General features: G+C 40.2%; 1 protein-coding gene across 32 annotated transcripts in view; it reads left to right on the top strand.

The window, feature by feature from the left end:
* The window catches only part of rims2a (regulating synaptic membrane exocytosis 2a), a 183,707-nt gene that overhangs the window by 109,305 nt on the left and 56,010 nt on the right, over positions 1-18,392 (top strand). For 10 of the 32 annotated variants that reach the window (XM_084726061.1, XM_084726059.1, XM_084726048.1 and 7 more), the window contains 12 exons: positions 98-221; positions 2,502-2,548; positions 2,791-2,903; positions 4,798-4,845; positions 7,147-7,277; positions 8,064-8,256; positions 8,558-8,711; positions 9,842-9,868; positions 11,484-11,552; positions 14,688-14,826; positions 15,262-15,363; positions 17,368-17,433. In XM_084726061.1, coding sequence (XP_084582187.1) covers positions 98-221; positions 2,502-2,548; positions 2,791-2,903; positions 4,798-4,845; positions 7,147-7,277; positions 8,064-8,256; positions 8,558-8,711; positions 9,842-9,868; positions 11,484-11,552; positions 14,688-14,826; positions 15,262-15,363; positions 17,368-17,433 — 1,213 coding nt within the window. The remainder of the gene's footprint in view (positions 1-97; positions 222-2,501; positions 2,549-2,790; positions 2,904-4,797; positions 4,846-7,146; positions 7,278-8,063; positions 8,257-8,557; positions 8,712-9,841; positions 9,869-11,483; positions 11,553-14,687; positions 14,827-15,261; positions 15,364-17,367; positions 17,434-18,392) is intronic. The other 22 variants (XM_084726060.1, XM_084726054.1, XM_084726076.1 and 19 more) reach the window with 11 other exon arrangements.

Below are 18,392 nucleotides of genomic sequence, written 5' to 3'. Positions count from 1 at the left end.
GGTAGTATTCATTCAGTATGCTCTAAACATGCATCGTAATGTGTATATCACTGTGACAGCATTATTAAAGACTGATATATCTGTGGTGTTTTTGCAGGTGACCAGGTGCTGGAGTGGAATGGGAAGCTTTTACAAGGAGCCACATTTAAAGAAGTTTACAATATTATACTAGAATCTAAGCCTGAGCCGCAGGTGGAGCTGGTGGTCTCACGGCCTATAGGGTGAGCACTCACAATCACTTCACACACACTCACTACAGTCTTCACGAGACAGTCGGGGTGGGATGTTATTGAGGAGTAATATGACACTAACCAACGTGTTAGGCGCAAGGAGAATTTAATTAGAGAATCACATTTGTGTTACTAACACAGCAGGCACAGACTGGTTTATTGCTTTTGTTAAATTACGGTGTAAATTATGGTTTTATTTTTAAACAGCAACACATAATGTCTGGACTGGGTCCTGTCCAGAGTGTCCACCTGCCTCTTACCAAGTGAACACTGGGATGCCTTCCAGTTTCTCGTGACCCTGAAGGAGGAATAATCAGATGCGGAGAATGAATTCATTAATGAAATTAAATGCTATTCTTCTGCCAAGTAGCAAGTGCTAGGGCAACATATACAGGTTGAAATGGGCATTTCTTTTTAAAGCTAAGGTTGGTAATGCAAGAGTAAGCTTTGGAGGTTATCATAATATCATAATAATAAAAATATTGAACTTTATCTATATAGCACATTTCATCTAACTTCAAGTGCTTTGCAATGAAGTCAAGAGACAAGAGAATAAATAAAAACAAGCACATTACAAGTGCAAATTCCACAGCGTAAGGCAAGAACAGGTATGCTAAGAGCAATAAGATATGTAAAAATAGAATAAAAGCAGAGGAAGTCATGAAACAAAAACATGTAAAATACAAGAGTGGAAGTTGGTTAAAGCTAATGTTGAATAAATAAGTTTTCACTTGTCGTTTAGATATGTTCACAGAGCTTGCATCTGTTATAGCCTTAGGTAGTGTATTCAGTAGTTTTGGTGCATAGTTAAAACAGGCTGAGCTGCCATCCCCTCTGTCTAGGCCTCCCTCCAAAGCTTATTCCCCAAAGCACATGAACTCACACTGCCAGACTATTGCATGAGGATGAGTCCGTGGGAGATGAGCACAGCGCATCACTGTCACTGTTAACCGTATCCAACTACCTCATTCACATGTTAGTATTCAGAAATTTTGTCTCCATCACTCTTGTGTGTCTAGCTTGCAATATCTTGAGCAATATACCTGCCTAGCCTTGTGTAAGACTCAGGTCATGTGCAGTGAGTGCATGGATAGACAGGTACATAGGTAGACAGCCAGGTATGACATCCAGTCATTTCAGTCGTGCTAAATTAAATGATTGGCTGGGCTTATAACAGGCTTGTGACAGCCACAGGTACAGGATTTCTTTCTTTTTTATTTTGATTGCTGTTGGGATGTTAAGAGAATTTCAACAAATATAACAAAAAATGTTTTTTTAAAAAACTATTTAACAAACAATTGTGCTATCAAGTGTATGTTTTTTCAGTAATTACAAAATAGCTTCAGAGGTGATCAGTCAATCAGATGTTTTTTAAATATCCAGTGTGTAAGATTTATGGGGATCTATTGGCAGAATATGGCAGAAATAGAATATAATTTTCACAAGTATGTTTATATTAGTGTATAATTACCTGAAAATAAGAATCATTGTGTTTTTGTTACCTTAGGATGAGCTCTTTATATCTACAGAGGGTGCGGGTCTTCGTCCACAGTGACCATGTTTTCTCTGCTGCATTTCTAGTAGCCCAGAGTGGACAAACCAAACACTAGCTCTAGAAATGTTCTTCCGTCAAGTTCTGAGGCCACTGTAGGTGTAAGGTGAGATGAGATGTTTGTAATCTGCAAGCTAGATGCCACTAAATCCAACTGAAGCAGGAGGTATGCATCAGATTCAGACTACATCACTTTTATTGATATTATTTATGTCTGTAGGCTCATTCATGCCACGTCACTGCCTGCATTGCTCAAAATAGCTTTGAATTGAATTCTCTATAACATGGAGACTTGACTCAGGAAATCCGAGAGGGAATATGGCTTGTGATCTCACAGAATGTGTTTGCGAACGGGTGGCACCGACTTGTTTATTCAACATCTGTTCCTCGCTCCCTCTGGCTCCGGCTCTGTCGGCTTGGGTCTGTATGGGACTGAACAGTGCAGCAAAATGAAAGCCTGCCACCTCACTTGCACTCTATCCGCCAATTGTTTTCGAAAGGGTTAATTATGGGGAAAAACAACGGCACCTTTGCTTTGTCAATTCCTATATCTGACCTGCTTTGTGGTGCTGAGGGAGCTGCTGGGTGAATGAAGACTAATGCGGTGCTTACGGTCATTAAAGCACAGTGCAGTCAGCATTAGCTCAAATTGATCCTTTCCATCCCCTTCTTCTCTCCCGTCTCACACACTCGTGCTCCTTTTTTTTGTTTGTTTGCAGAGATATTCCAAGGATACCAGACAGCACACATGCACAACTGGAATCAAGTGAGTCTTGTCAAGATCCTAAACCTATTTCATTATACACTAGAAACATCAAGTGAAGGAAACATCTATGAGAGTTGCTTCTGTCTTCCTGTATTTCTGCCTTTCTCAAGGCATGCCCTCTTGCCCTCTTTGTCTCTCTCCTCTTGTCTATGTCTTTCTATCTTCCCTCTTACTGTCCGTTTTTCTCATTTGATCTCTTGATGTTACTAAATAATCTGACTGTGTCATCTGTTCCCTGTCAGGTTCGAGTTCTTTTGAGTCTCAGAAGATGGATCGCCCATCCATCTCCGTCACATCCCCCATGAGTCCCAGCATGCTGAGGGACGCCCCCCAGTACCTGTCAGGACAGCTCTCAGTGAGTGACCCTTAGCATGACATACAGCCTACATGTAAAATCTTCTGAACTGCATTGTTAGATTGCTATGGCCAATGTTGAACACTTGGGTTTTGAATTATTATATCCATATTTCTAGATTTAGGGATATACTGTTCATGCTATGCAAGTATAAAATCCTGATTCAAAACATTGGGCTACCAGGCACAGCTTCTCTCACTCTGCCCGTTCCGCTGGCCCTTTACCAACCCAGCACAGGATTGTAGATCAGGTTACTGTGTGTGTTGTCCATTATCTAGTATAAAAACCCTCCTGGGGTAAATGGGTAAAGGGCTGCATTAAAGTCGAGATAAATCAACTCTCAGGTTTAGGTTCCACAGGACAAATAGCTTTAGCACCGGGGTAACACCTCCAGGACAGGTTTTTCTCACAACATCGATACTTATGAGAAATACTTGTTTTTAAATGACACTGGATTTGAAGGCAGGCCGCTAATCTTCATGATCTTAAAAAGACAGTTGACCCCCAAAATACATAATTTTCCTCTATTTATGCGCTATTTATCCATCAAGATAGGTTTGGTGTGAGTTGCAGAGTTTTGCAGATATCAGCCATAGAGCTGTCTGCTTTTTCTTGAATATAATGGAACTAGACGGCACTCGGCTTGTGGTGCTCAAAACACCGAAACAATGAATTTGAAAAGCTCAGCAGCAGTGTCTCTTTCCAGAAATCATGAGCTGGTCACCCAAGATAATCCACAGATCTTGTTGTGAGCAGTTTCATGTAGGGACTATGTACTGTATGTATGTACCTTGTGTACTATTTCCTTTCTACCGAATTACACTCGACAGCCATAGAAAGCGTACATCTAGTCGTGGAGGAGGTTACAGCTCAGCCAAGGAGGACATCATTAATGTTTACAATCTGTGCCGTCACAAGCACTGTGGTGTGACACAGTTAGTGGATGGTAGAAAGAAAATAGTTCTTACATAAAGCAGCTCACAACAAGGTTTGTGGATTATCGTGAGTAACCGGGTCATGATTTCTGGAAAGAAACTTTGTTGAGCTTTTGAAATGTAATTTTTGCGCCTGGAGCGCCACAAGCTGAGTGTCATCTAGTTCCATGACATTCAAGGGAAGGCAGACATCTCTACAGCTGATATCTCCAAAACTCAAAAACAATCTAGATGGGTTAATGGTGCTACAGGCTAGAAGAAAATTATGTATTTTTGATTTTAGAGTGACCTGTCCCTTTAACATCTGACAATTTACAAGTATTTTTAGGTTTTTGTGATGTGGTATAAAATGGCTGATTTCAATAGCTGTAGTTGAGTGTAGGGGAATTTGACTGGCATTGACACCTCTGACTCTGTGTCAGCCAATAAAAAATAAAGACTGAACTCTGTAAACCCCAAATCTCACCTACCTGCTTCTGATTTTTCTGTTTCTTTGAAGTAACTGACCTTGAAATTCAAAACAAGTGATCACTGAAACAGTTCAGTTCATTGAATCAACTTTTTAAGACCTGCGGCGCCTGATGAGTAATTGTACACAGTAAAGATTTGTCAGAATGATATTTTTGGAGCAGTCTTTGTATTGTGTGTTTAGGGATGACGAAGATTTAATGTCACTGTGATGCAAGCAGATGAAGCAGAGGAGAAAAGGTCCAAAGTAGAAAGAGAGCTGCAGAACAGAGCAGAGAAGCTCAGGGCTCAAATGATTAAAAAATCTGAGAAGCAGATATACGTGAAAGATGAAAATATGACTGAACTCACTGGCCTAAATCTTGCTTCTGAAAGTACAAACGTCTGTTGTGTTTAGAGTGTATTGTGAGTTTTTGTTGTTGTTTTGTGGGGTTTTGGTTTTTATTGCATTTTCTTTTCCTTTTTTTTGCTGTTTAATTTTGCTTATCCAGAGCCAAAGCCTTAGTAGAAGAACAACGCCTTTTGCCCCTAGGGTCCAGGTAATGGGCCCTGTCTGAAGGGCACAATCTATTTGGTCTTTGCTCATTGACTGTTGACTGGCCTTTTTTCTGTTTCCATACTTTGGAAAATGCATTTCCAGGGAAATGGCAGCTTCAAGTTTCCCTCTCAGTGCAGTGCATTGTGTCATTTTCTTCAATTTGATTTCTTGGTATCACTGTTATGATGAGACTTAATTATTACTCATTTTAACCCATTCACATCATTACTCCTACCGTAGGTAGTGCATGCACAACTAATCTGAACACATTTTAAGAGACACTCTTCCATTGCCTGATTTGACACTAGTAATTGACCTTACCTTGTGTCTTATGCTTTGGAACATTGGCAATGCAGGAGGGTGTCTCCCTGAGCTTTGTAGGACAAAAGACTTGGGTTATTTTCTGTTTCAGTGTGACATGAAACCAGATAACTCTAACCTTACACACACAAGTTGTACAGGAGAACTCCTCCGTGTGCAAGTTGAAGTGATGTTTATTAGCAGCTTATGGCTGATGGGTCTGCAGTTTCATGTTGCAGTGAAAAGACACCAAGTCACCGTCTTGTGTTGGAAACCAAATTACATTTCCCTTCCCTTTCAGATGAGAGCTAACATACTGTATAAGCAAATTGTACCTCCCAAATAACAAACTTCAAACCAAAGAAAGCTCTGAAGGCGTTGCTTTGCTCCAAGGGTCTCTTTTAATCTGTCATCTTTAATATCAGTATGTCTTTTTGTGGTTTTTGTTTTATGACATGCAGTAAGATCACTTTTGTGACTTGAAGGTTAATGTTCCTGCTTGGAATTTTGGATATTTGTCTCACTGACACTGTTACCGTATGCTGTTTTGCTCAAGATTACCCTCAACAAACTTTATAGTTCTGAAGTGAGAATGTGGCCATTATGCATAATTGAGCACGCAGATGTCTGCGAGGATATGCACTGTGGGTTTTCAAATTTAGAGGGGTTGAGGATAGGGGTAAAGAAGTATGTTTTTATGTTTGTGCGTATATTCATGTATGAACTCTTGGAAAAGCTTGTGTGATTCAATTAATTAATTATTAGATGGATGCCACTTCTTTATGTATTTGATTACTTTACTATTGAACCGTGTGTAATATCACGCAACATACAGTCACTACATTTCCAAAGTAAATCTTTTCAGTGATGTTTTACCAATTCACAGGAAGTACAATATATTCATATTCTGTTGTATCTAGTATTTTGGTGGGCTACAATTTAGTAGTTTAGGAGTTATTTGGTACAATTTGTTTTCCCATAAGCCCCCTGCTGTCTGTTTTTGCCTATATGAAACCTACCAACTTGTCTTGAATGCTCTTTCTTGCGTTGCTGCATGTATAGCTGGTAGTTTTAAATAGTGCGGACCCTTTCCATAATCACATTTTTTAAAGAAGTATGGACAAAAGCTTAGAAGTTTTATTTCTCATTTCATCTACTTTCTTTAAGGCCTCACTTGGAGTTTTTTTCTTCTTCTAAGTGTCTTCTTTTGGAGTCCATACTTCCCTTTATAGTGTGAACTGTCTTGGATTCCTCTCGCAACAGCATGATTGATTTCTCCATGTCAGTGCCCACTGAATATCTGACAGAACATTTTTAGAGACAACATCATCACTGGTGGACAGTATCATTTCTACAGAGCACACTGTTAATTTTAGAGCATGTTGCCTTCAGCATTTCACTTCAATTCACTTCAGCTGAAATGACACTCACAGTTACATTAAATAAACTGTATTCATCCCTGCAGGGGAAATTTTTAATGACAAACATAAACACATAGATTTAAAACACTCAACATAAAAGACACAGTTATTAGATAAAAAGCATGGCACCATGCACATAAAGACAAAAACACAACATTTCATTAGAGGGTCTCTTTAACCGTAGAGACTGAAATATCGCTCATATTTTAATGTTATTTTAACATTTTTAGCATTATCACACCATATTAACATTGATACAGCATACATTAACATTGATTTTAATGAGCACTTAAGCTCTGATAAATTGGCCCGCCAAAGCAAAGCATGTGACCTGACATCATCTTAGCAGGTAGACATCTTCCTCCTTTTCCCTAAAGGGTAAATACAGGAGAAGACCCTATGCTCTAGTCCAAACCAGTGGCAGCTGAAATGAAATGGGTCTCAATAAAAGAAGACACATGTAATAATTTTATTTCTTATTTGATGTAGTTGTCTTCTCCTGCATTAGTCCCTCTGTGTGTTTGTACTCCTGCTGGCTCTGACCAGTCTCTCAGAAGGCTGTCTCTACTCTGCCCCCGCAGGTCAAACTGTGGTATGACAAAGTGGGCCATCAACTAATCGTCACCATCCTGGGCGCCAAAGACCTGCCACCCAGGGAAGACGGCCGGCCCAGGAACCCTTACGTCAAAATCTACTTCCTCCCTGATAGAAGGTAAGAGTAGAAACAGTTACCACCATTACCATGCGCTTACTTTACCCCCCACCCTCTCATTTAATATCATTTAATGTCTCTTCAGGAACACATGAGACATTAGTGGGCTGAGCTGAGTTGTTGTTAATTTTAGAAAGCGGATTCTCTATTTGTTTTTGTATTTTTTGGAACATTAATGTGATGTCACAAGGTCATGTGAAGGGATGGGAATGGATACGATTTTATTGATACCAATGCCATTATGGATGGGAATCTGTGGTATGTGTTGGAAAAAAATATGCCCACACAGGTTTTGTATCTTGCAGACATTACAACTAACTGTAGTCACCTTTGAAGTCATGCTTTGGACTGTTTCTTCCTTTTCATATGACTTTTTTGCAAATTCCTAGCAGCATGGGTGCATGGATTTGACATTGTTTTGCAATGCACAAGTGTCAGCAAAACTAGCCAGTATTGATAGATGGATTCTTTATATAATTTCAATAGATGGGACAATTTGTAACCCCTTTTAAATTCCCATTCCTAGTCATGTGCCAAGTTTTTTAGTTATTAGCACTAGGAAATACTATATGAATATGTGTGTAACTACTTCAGTCAGTGCATCCTCACAATCATTTCTTTCTTGCACTGATGAAGATTGCAGGTAGTGGACGTTTTGATGGAGACAATCTTCTTGCCATCTCACTCTCATCAACAGCATGCCACAGTGATGTGCTCTGTGCTGTGTTGTGTTATTGATCTGTTGTATTCGTGGCTCTTCCCTATCATGGTTGTAAATAAAAACAGTTTGAATTATTGTTCCTCCAGCGACAAAAGCAAGAGGAGAACAAAAACGGTAAAGAAATCCTTAGAGCCCAAATGGAACCAGACCTTTATGTATTCGCCGGTGCACCGGCGGGAGTTTCGGGAGCGCATGCTGGAGATCACACTGTGGGACCAAGCCAGGGTGAGGGAGGAGGAGAGCGAGTTCCTGGGAGAGGTAAGAAAACCAAACCCCACCCATCAGGGACACTCACTGACTATATCTCAGCTAATCCACTTAAATAGGGTCAAAGCCTTTAATAAAGCTCTCGGCTATTACAAGGTTATGATGGTCCAGTCCTTGTCCAACATGGACATAAAATGTTTTTGTTTACTGTGTAAAAGGGGTACAGTAAATAAACACATGTTGACAGGAGGGAAGCTCACTGTATGAGCTCCATGAGTATTATAGAAGCAACCATTGAAGTGAGGACATTTTTGAGGAAAGAGACGTAACCATGGCCTTTTTTCTCTTGCAGATCCTTATCGAGCTTGAGACAGCTCTTCTGGATGACGAGCCACATTGGTACAAGCTACAAACCCATGACGTGTCCTCCATCCCGCTTCCACGTGCCTCCCCGAATGCACAGCGCAGGCAGCTCCATGGAGAGAGTCCGACACGGCGGCTGCAGAGTACGTAACCCCTCTTTCACTGACACATATCACAAAACTCTTATTAATGTCTTGAAATTTACAGTTAAGAGAGATTGAGAGGAAAAGGAAAAAGTAACTTCAGAAAGACACTACAAGACACCATGTAAAAGCCAGAACAGCTGATTTTCTTTTACATGGTGTTGAGCACCATGTTTTTTTGCAACTGTGGACAAGTCAATAACAACCCTCCAATCTGTTTCAATAAACTCCACAAAACATGTGCAAACAAATGTTTATTCACTAATGTTTCTAGGTTCAATAAATAATATAGTTGCATAGACCAGGCTTGGTCAATTTTCTAATATCTAATAATAATAACTATAATTTGCCAATATATGTTCTCATTTATAAATAAGGGTCTATATACAGTATACTTTACAGTATAATTTTCAAGTCATTATACTCACTTGTTTTCTGTTCCTGCTTTAGTTTGTTAAGACTGTTAAAGGATGACTTTGGTAATTTTGAAGCTATTTTCCCAAATTTTTGCATCCAAGCCACTAACAGGAACAATGGTTTTTGAACTTGGTTAAGTATTGAGGGAGAACGCTGCAGCCAGCAGAAGCCAAACTAAGCTAAGAGTAAGATATGTTTTGCTCAACAACAACATTTTATTGCTCTCGCCAAACTAACCAGACTCCCTCTGCAGAAATATGAAAGTCACCAACTCTGGTTATTTGGTTGGAATAAACCCTGTATTCACTGAGGTAGATATGAAAATATTCTGGCTTTACACACTGTTTCACCCCGCTGCTTTTCAGATGTCCTTCCTCCCTCTTGCTCCTCTCCTGATATTTTTGCATCTAACTCTGTGAATAAAGGGTTTATTTCAAGCAAACCAGATTTGGTGATTGTTGGAACGGTAGAAAGATGAGCCAAGATTTTGCATTTAGCATAGTTTTACATTGTAGCTCAGTTTTTGTTCTCCCTCAGTTCAGGGCCAATTTTAAATGCTGTTGTTCCCAATAGTCACTTTGACACAAAAAACATGGGAAAATGGGGTCCAGGTTGAAAAACACCACAGTTACTCTTTAATAGCCATTGTAGTTTAAGCATATTTTGTCTTTGCCATCCATGTCACATCAACCTTACTACTTCTGCTTTCACAGACAAAGGCTCATATTCATACAACTCAGGTAAAGGCCCCCTGCATTCGCAGGCAGTGCTGCTCCGTGGAGCATCTGAGTGTTCTCCTGAATGTCCTCTTCAAAGATGCATCCTGTGCCCTGAATCTCCACCCCCTTTTCCATGAAGGGTGCATGTTTCTGCTACCTTACATGGGTTTCAACGTTGATAGCTGGTGTAATTTTTCCACCGCTTGTTTGAAATCCACTTAGGGCATCAGACATGTGCACACTGCAGGGAAACAGAGATTTAGGACACAGTGGTCTCTCCCTCTCTGTGTATTCACTTGTGAACTATCTCACAATCCCATCCTGCAACCCACAACCATGTCCTGCAAAACTGCACTCGATCCTCATCCTAAAGTGATATTATAAAAACCCAGGCCATCTGCCAGTCCTGGCAGACACAATATACATTAAATTTGATCACTTGCTTTTCCTCTGTGATGTACAGTGTATTGTTTATTATTTTGCCCGTTAACAATATTTCCCTTTTTAAAAATGCACAAATTACCTTTGGCAAACTTTGCAGCCCATTCTGCTTTGCTTGTATTTGTGTGTCTTGAATGTGAATATGTTTTTGAAATTGTCATGGGATACGGTAGATATTGCTGGTGTAATACTTTTGCTTACTATTCTTAATCTTTCAAAACAGTGGTAGTATATTTACTTAGAGAAAGGAAAAAAGAACCTTTTGATTGTCTTTATGTATAATACATTATTTTCTGTTGAATTTCAAAGCCCCAAAATAGCTCATTTATGGCTGTTCTCTTACCACTGTTACATTCTGTCACTACTGTTCTGTGAGATACTGGTTAACATGCTTTAGCCGACTGTACTGTAGCCCGTGTTACGCAGGACCGCTTCACTGTACTGCTCCTACTAGACACTTAAGGCTTGCTCGCTTCCCCCACCAGGATGATTTTCTGGGCGTTTGTGTTAGTGTGAGGTGAAAGAGCTGACAGCTGTAAAAAGTCTCCAGCCAACTGAGATGAGAGGTTGGGAGCGGCGCTGCCAGAGTGCAGCACTTGTCATTTCTGATAAAGCACACGTGTCCAGTTGATTTAAGTTGACTGAATGGTGAAGGCTGTGGGGAGGGGGTCATACTTTAAAGTGAGGGGACAGGGAGGGGTGATAAGGCTACTGGTGAAGATGAAGAAAGAGCTGTAAAACCGTATCACTTCTCCCACCCCCTGCCTCACATGTAAATTGAATGATTGAACATGTCATTTAAAAGTGCCACAGTTCAGATGAAGAGAGATCTGCTGTTTTTGTTGAAGTCGAGCAGTAAAATGCAGCATTATTTGTTACAGCTGACGCATATTTTCACATATATTATCCAAAACACTCTCTTGCAGGACTGTTTGTTGTATTTGTGGGGTGCGGCGCGACATGAGTCAGAGACTGACAGTGCATTCATTTGGTGTACATCCGTTTGGATTAATTAGAACCCTCAGTTCAACCAATAAAGATGACATTCAGACCAGAGAGGCATAAAAAACAAGTGAATAAATGAACATGTGAACCAAAATAACTTCTTTTTCCCCCCATCTCTCTCTTTCTCTCCTCATTTGATTCTGCACCCTGTTCTCTCGCCTCTGTTTCTCTCCATCTTTTCATCTCAAAGGATCCCAGAGGATAAGTGACAGTGAGATCTCAGACTACGATTGTGAAGATGGTGTCGGGGTAATAACAGGTAATATATTAAGGGCATGTTAACATACTACAATACTACATACGATACTAGTATTTAAAAATCATACTTGATACCTCTTTCAGTACCAAGTCGAGAAGAGAAAATAGTCCTAGGCAAACAAAAGAGGATTTTATTTATTAATTTATTTATTTTATATGGATAACCTGCCCACGGTGCTCTTACTTCATGCAGGACAGTAAAGACTAAACTGAACTGAGGCCTTGAATGAACCCTTAGATCTTGTTTTTATACTTTCAATATGATAATTAACAGTTACTGTGTTGTTTTAAAAGTAGAATCAGTAGGATTTACTGTAGCGGATTATAAACACACCAGAAAGTCAAATACTGATGGTTTGGTAAAGCGCATGAATGAATTCATTCATAATACAAGTGAATCAAATCTAAAAAAACAAAATAAAACAAATGTTAAAGAGTCGTCTGGAGATACAGTAACAAATAGTTTGTAATGTTTGCAGGATGTGTCATCAGGCCATATTACCATTTTATGTTTATTTTCCTCCGACTTGAACTTGGCTAGCCTCCTACATGCCACCATCAAATGCTCCCCGGGCTTGAACAGCTTACAAATATTATTATATACCATATTAGCAGGGTAAAATGCTGCAGCCCACCAGCAGCAGCAGCACAGTGAGGCAGCAGTGAGATTTTGTCTGCCTCTGCACTGCCAGTTGCTGTTCTGCTGTACTCACTGAGGCTCCAGCAGCACGCCCACGCTGCACATCAGAAAAGGAGAAGCAGAGCTGTTACCAGCCAGAGAGAAAGACTGACAAGTACTTGAAATTTTCCCACATAAAATATCAACCTCAAATAAAATGATGCTGAGATAGGACACAAAGCAACAGAAAAGGGACAGGCTTGCTTTAGTTTAAGGTGTTGGCAAGTAGTACAGTATGTTCTTTGCTGTCTTCTTTCAATAAGTATCGCCCCTCTTTTTTTCTTGCAATTGAAGACAGAAATTCTGCCACCTTTGTTTGCAGGAAAGCTGTTGGTAAATTGCAGGGCAGAGGTAGCTGCATGTGGTAATGCTCCACATCCCTATTAGTAGATACAAGCCACAGTTAAGAAAAGGGGGAAAGACATTAAAGAAGACATGCACTGGAGGGAGAAGAACGCCTGACAGACAGACAGACAAAGAGGGCAAGAGCTTCAGCCCAGGCTTGCTGATCATACCGTAGCTGAGGGAAATCCTCCTCCAGCCTCTTTAACATTCTCATCAGCCCCTCACTGCCTCACCATGCCAGTCCCCCCTCACTTCATTCACAGTGGAGGGAATACCCTTCTGCTCAGCTCTGGTCGCACCCTCCTCTTTACTCAGGCTCCACCATGTCTCAGTTTATCCTGCAGTCTTTGCATTAAACTGCTGACACTATTACTTTCAAATGGGGAAGAAAAGCATTTTTTCAGTGCATTTTAATTTATGGTGCACTAACTGCCAGCTTTCTAATTGTTTGGTACATGCAGTACAGCAGGCATTTTTACTGAAGTGCTCATTAGTAATTACTGCACAGGTTATGCTTATGTAATCCTGTCATTCAAAGTATCATTTCTCTTAGTGGATATCTTTGTGAAGAGAAAAGTCAGATTTTTTATCATTTGCACGTTACGTTTGATCTTGCTTTGACACTCCTGTGTCCTGCTCCCTACTTCTGCACTGATGCCGCTCACTCCTCTTGTTAAACCCTACTAATTGTGAGTAAAGGTTCTTCTCTTTATATGTGCTTAACAGGCAGGCTGTACTCATGCGTGAAGCAGCATGTCAAGAGGAAGAATAGATTTAATTTGGCTCCACATGGGAGTTGATTACTCTGCTGCAGGAGGCTCTGTGTTGGAGCTGCTGTTTAGAAAAGGCAGATGTTTTCCTTGTTAAATTAATATGCATCATAATGAAGCAGATATATTGTTCATTTGTTCTTGTTTTTAGTTTTTGTTAATTAAAATCTGCACAAGAATGGTCATACAATATGAGGCAATGTACTATTCAGAATCTCTGAATTCGACTAGCAACCACTTGTAATCAGGATGGATCATTTAGTTTGAAATAATTAATAGATTTATTCCAGTTATTATGCAGAGTGACCTCCCATCAAAAAGAACATTATATCAAATTAATATGTCAGACTTCCTCAAGTGAACGTCTACATTTCTTTATCATTACCTCCAATTTTTCCTACCTTTCTTTCTTTTCCAACTTTTGATTCAGGCTTTTCTTTTACTCATTTTAATGTGCTATACACTCTATTGAATATCAATCAACTTTAATAGTGCTAAGCATTGACCTTAACCATGGCTGTTAGCCATGTCTGATTATCGGTTAATGAACTCTTTCAAGTTCAATGGACTAATCAGTCTTGCAGAGAAAATTCATTATAATGTTTCTGATTTTTTTAAAGGCTATTTTCATGTTTAATGCACAATGTTAACACAGCAGATGAATTGCACCTTTATTGAAATCTAGTCCTCATTTTTGGAATAAAGAGACTCAGCATAATGAAAGTAGAAAATCTGCGCTTGTGCAGATTGGCATTTAACATAAGTTTGATAAAGGTTGGTCTGTTTTTCCCAAGTTATTACGGGGTGAGATTAAACTGGATCTGCATCATTAGGAGTCATCATTTTTCATTATCAAATTTTGCAGATTGAGCTTGTTCACTTGCTCAGAAATACAGGGAATTTACAAGGTGCTAAAGCTGGGGTAGGCAGTTTATTTTTGACGTCACTGGGCAAAAGTTCCATAATAACATTTAAGTATAACTTGATTCAAATACTCTGAGAAAAAATAGACTTCATCTCCTCCTATTGGCTCTGTATTAAGGCTTTAGAAAATCTAGCCAGTGACAGAAGACTTTTACCAGTCACAGCTTGGTAAGATACTTGATTATTGAGTCTCATTCCCAAAATGTCTGTAATTTGATGACCTGGGAATGAGACTCCAACTCCAACTATCTTGCTCCTGAATCACTTATATTAACACAGAAATTTTGTATAACTAATGTATTTGTCCACCACTGCAGTATTTTTTGTCAGAATATTAATACATGGAAAAAACCCAACATGTTACCTTTAACCTTGTCCATCCATCCCTTCCTTTCTTTATCCCTTCTTGTCTTCACAGACTACCGGCCAAATGGCAGAGACTTCCAGAGCTCCACGTTGTCTGTCCCTGAGCAGGTGATGTCGTCTAACCACTGCTCTCGGTCGGCCGATATTAACCGGCCGCGGTCGCGCTCTCCCAGTGTTCCCCCACCCTCCAGGTAACTAATGCTCAGTCTACTACTGGGCTGACCCCTGATTTTTGGGTGTACATTGTTTGTTTTTAACTTAATATTTGAATGCATTTAACACCCTGTTGATATCATTTATGAACAAGCGCATGTTGAAGGAGGGTGCCTTAACTTTCCTGCTTTGGGATGCCCAAAATTTGGCTGGATGATGGGTAATATATGCTTTAGTGACTTAGCTGAGCAAAATGTTACTTCAGGTGACTCTTGAAAAAGGGAATTTGGAATTATTCATCTATTAAGTTGTCGCAGACAGTCCTTGCTGTCCTTCCAATTGCCACATCACCCCTGCGTAGGATGCACTATTACCTCACATAAACATGGGGCGATGTGCCCCCTGGCCAGTAGGGGGCAGTGTGTGGTGTGTAAGCTACATGAGGGGTGATCCAGTCCGCTTCTGTCACACAGCAGAAGTCTGGACCCAGCCTTTGACCTTAGGCCTTCTCAGTACGGCTCCTCCACTAGAGTGGACCGCCACAGTGTGTCAGAGGATAACTACTCACCTGACAGGTACACACACTCCAGTTTACACTTGTGTACAGTGGATGCATGTACATATGCGGGCATGCATGAACAGATGCTGACAAGCACAAGTGGGGGCTGTTGAGTAGACATGCAGGGAGGTGTTTATGCACGCATACACTTAATGCACGTTACCATCTGACTTAAACTCTCTGGGAACTGATCATGTGTATGTGCTTTTAATGTTTCTTATATATTCCAACTTTTAAAGAGCAACTTTTTCCATTCCTTGAAAGTATTTGACCAAAATATTTTTAATCTGATACAGTGGTGTAGATTCCCCACACCTTTCCGCTTCCTCTATCTTCCTCTTTCATGTATACAAAAAGTATGACTTCAGACCTCCAAAACATAATGGAAACAAATGAATACAGTGAATAGCCACTAAAAAGTGTGATCTTTAAAGGGACAGTTCACCCCAAAATCAAAAATATCCATTTCTTTTTACCAATTGATGAAAAACTCAAGAGCAATGCCACTTTCCAGAAATCATGACCTGTATACTCAAGATAATCCACAGACCCTGTTGTAATCAGTTTCATGTAGAAGCTATTTTCTCTCTGGTGTCTGGCAACCATATCACCACACAGAAGGAAACGTGCATCTACTAATGGATGCGGACCTCGTCCTCATGATAGCATGGGATGTAAACATAAATGACATCTTCCTCAGCTGAGCTCTACCCTGAGGAGCTTAATGTAAGAACTATTTTCTTTCTACCAAACTACACCTGCCAACCATATCACCGCACAGAGGGAAGGTGATATGATTACTGAAGGATATCTCCAAAACTCACAGCAAAAATATCTGTATTGATACATAGCACTAAGGGTAAGAGGAAAAATATTTACTTTTGATTTTGAGGCAAACTGCCCCTTTAAAGATGAAAATAAAGTTGTCACTTCACAAAATGTATTAGAAAAGTTGCAGCACAGTTATAATCCCACATGAACCCCAGATTTGGGTAAGACTACACTGTGTCAGAGGAGTAATTAAGGCTGAAATTATGCAGGAACCATTTGGACCTAGTGCTGCGAATGCTTCCCACAGTATATAGTATTTGCATGTATCTCACTATCTTTATGGAAGAGGTGGTCAAGGGGAAGTGGTCAGTTATCCTCCATCAGCACTTATTTTCTGTGAGGGTTGGAAAATGTTGCTCCAAGAGTCCAATCATAGCCTTGGCACTGCCAGGCCACAGCTACTTTCCTCCCGTCCAATTAACTTTATTTGATATTTCTGAGGCTTGGCCTAAATCAGTGTCAGACGCAGAAAATGCACTTATCTAAATTGTCTGGGACAGTGCTCACTTGAGTGTATTTCCGCTGCTTAATTAACAGCATCCGGTTATTTATTGAAAACAGTTGAAAATGACACAGGAAATGAGTCATGGAGAATTTGGATTTGTCCAAGAACGCCAACAATATTAAAAAAAAAATTTAAACCCTTCGTAAGGCTGGTATTTTGTTTAAAACTTGTGTCATTTTCACTGTATTTTCCTACCGTATTAAATATTCTTGAAAAGAAGAAATCTTATGTAACATGCATGGTCTTAAGTTGTTTAATCATCCAGCAGAAGTGACACCAAGCAGGTTTAGGTGTTTGGACCGTACTGTTCTGTTCTCTCCTTTGTGAATGCTGCTGGTGTGTTCGGTGTACGACTTTCATCTGTCTGTGTGGTAAAGCTGAGGAAGACATCTCCTCACCATCCGATTTCTCAGCCTCTCTTATCTTCCTCGCCTGTTTTTCCTCTTTGAAACTGTTACATCAACCTTTCCTATGAGCTTTCTCAGTCTCTTTACATCCCATTTCTTTGAGAAATCTCTCGTTCTCTCTCCCTCAGTTTCCTCACCCCTCCATCTGTCTGCCTATGATTCTGTCTATCTCCAACCCTTTCTCTCTCTCTCCTTTCCTCCTCCTCCTCCTCCGCTTCTTCCTCGGCGCCATCTCAGATCCATCTCTGTCTTCTCTCCTCCCTCCATGTGGTTGCAGCCATTTTCTCACCCTACCTCGAACCAGACATACTCAGCCTATTGATGATCCTCAAAAGGACCCCAGGTAGACTTTTACCTGAGCATGCATGAAGCCCCATCTCCACCCCTCCACTTTCCAACCCAACACCCCCTCAACTGTAACCCACATCCCTTTTCTCTTCATGAGGAAATCTTTCATTTGGGTGTTGAACACATGGCACTGACACTATGGCATGTTTTCTGCCACAGGAATCTATGCACTGTAAGAACCTCATTGTAGTCACTTGACATGAAAGGGATATTAATTTAAGTGGTGTTGTATAAGGTATTTATAAATGGTTAATGTGTTACCTACAGATACTGGCCCCCAGTTTGGAAAAGCAGAGAGGACTACCAGTACATAATCTAGGCAGTGTACTGCTGTGGACAGGGTCAGCAACAAAAGGTGTTAAAGCCACTTAAAAAAGGTCCAGTGAAAATGTGTACACTATATTTAGAATACTTTCGGCGCTCTACTTTGCCACAGTTATGTGAGCCTTGTGTCATTGTCTCCAAACCAAACTACTTTGGTAACGAATCAGTAATTTTACCTCAGAACACAGGAATTGCCGGTCTACTGGTGCCCTAAACCTATTTGTTTGTGTCACTTGAATGGTTAAAAAGCAGAGTCTGAATTCGGCAAAGTCACATAATAACACAAACAAACTAACACATAGAGGCTGCAGTTGGGTGGGGTGAAAATATTCTGAATATAGTGTAGACTGAAACTGATATTAACATTTTTAGGACAGGCCTTGTTTAGGTGGTTAAAATTGTTTTTTGTTGCCGACCCTGTCCACAGCAGTACTTTGCGTGTATTTTGTGCTGGTACTCCTCTCTGCTTCTCCGAACTGGGGATGTGTTGACCAGCATCTACTGTAGGAAATGATTACTGATCACTGATTATCAATAAGTACCTCAAACAACCCCACTTCAAATAATCCTACTATAACTATCCTATTAGGTCCACAAAGCCTTATTATTTTGTAGTGAAGAAATCAACAT

Source organism: Lutjanus erythropterus, chromosome 9 (assembly GCF_056507025.1).
Source record: "Lutjanus erythropterus isolate fLutEry1 chromosome 9, fLutEry1.hap2, whole genome shotgun sequence".
In the NCBI taxonomy this organism is placed as follows: Eukaryota; Metazoa; Chordata; class Actinopteri; order Lutjaniformes; family Lutjanidae; genus Lutjanus; species Lutjanus erythropterus.
This window is presented reverse-complemented; position numbering and strand designations above follow the sequence as displayed.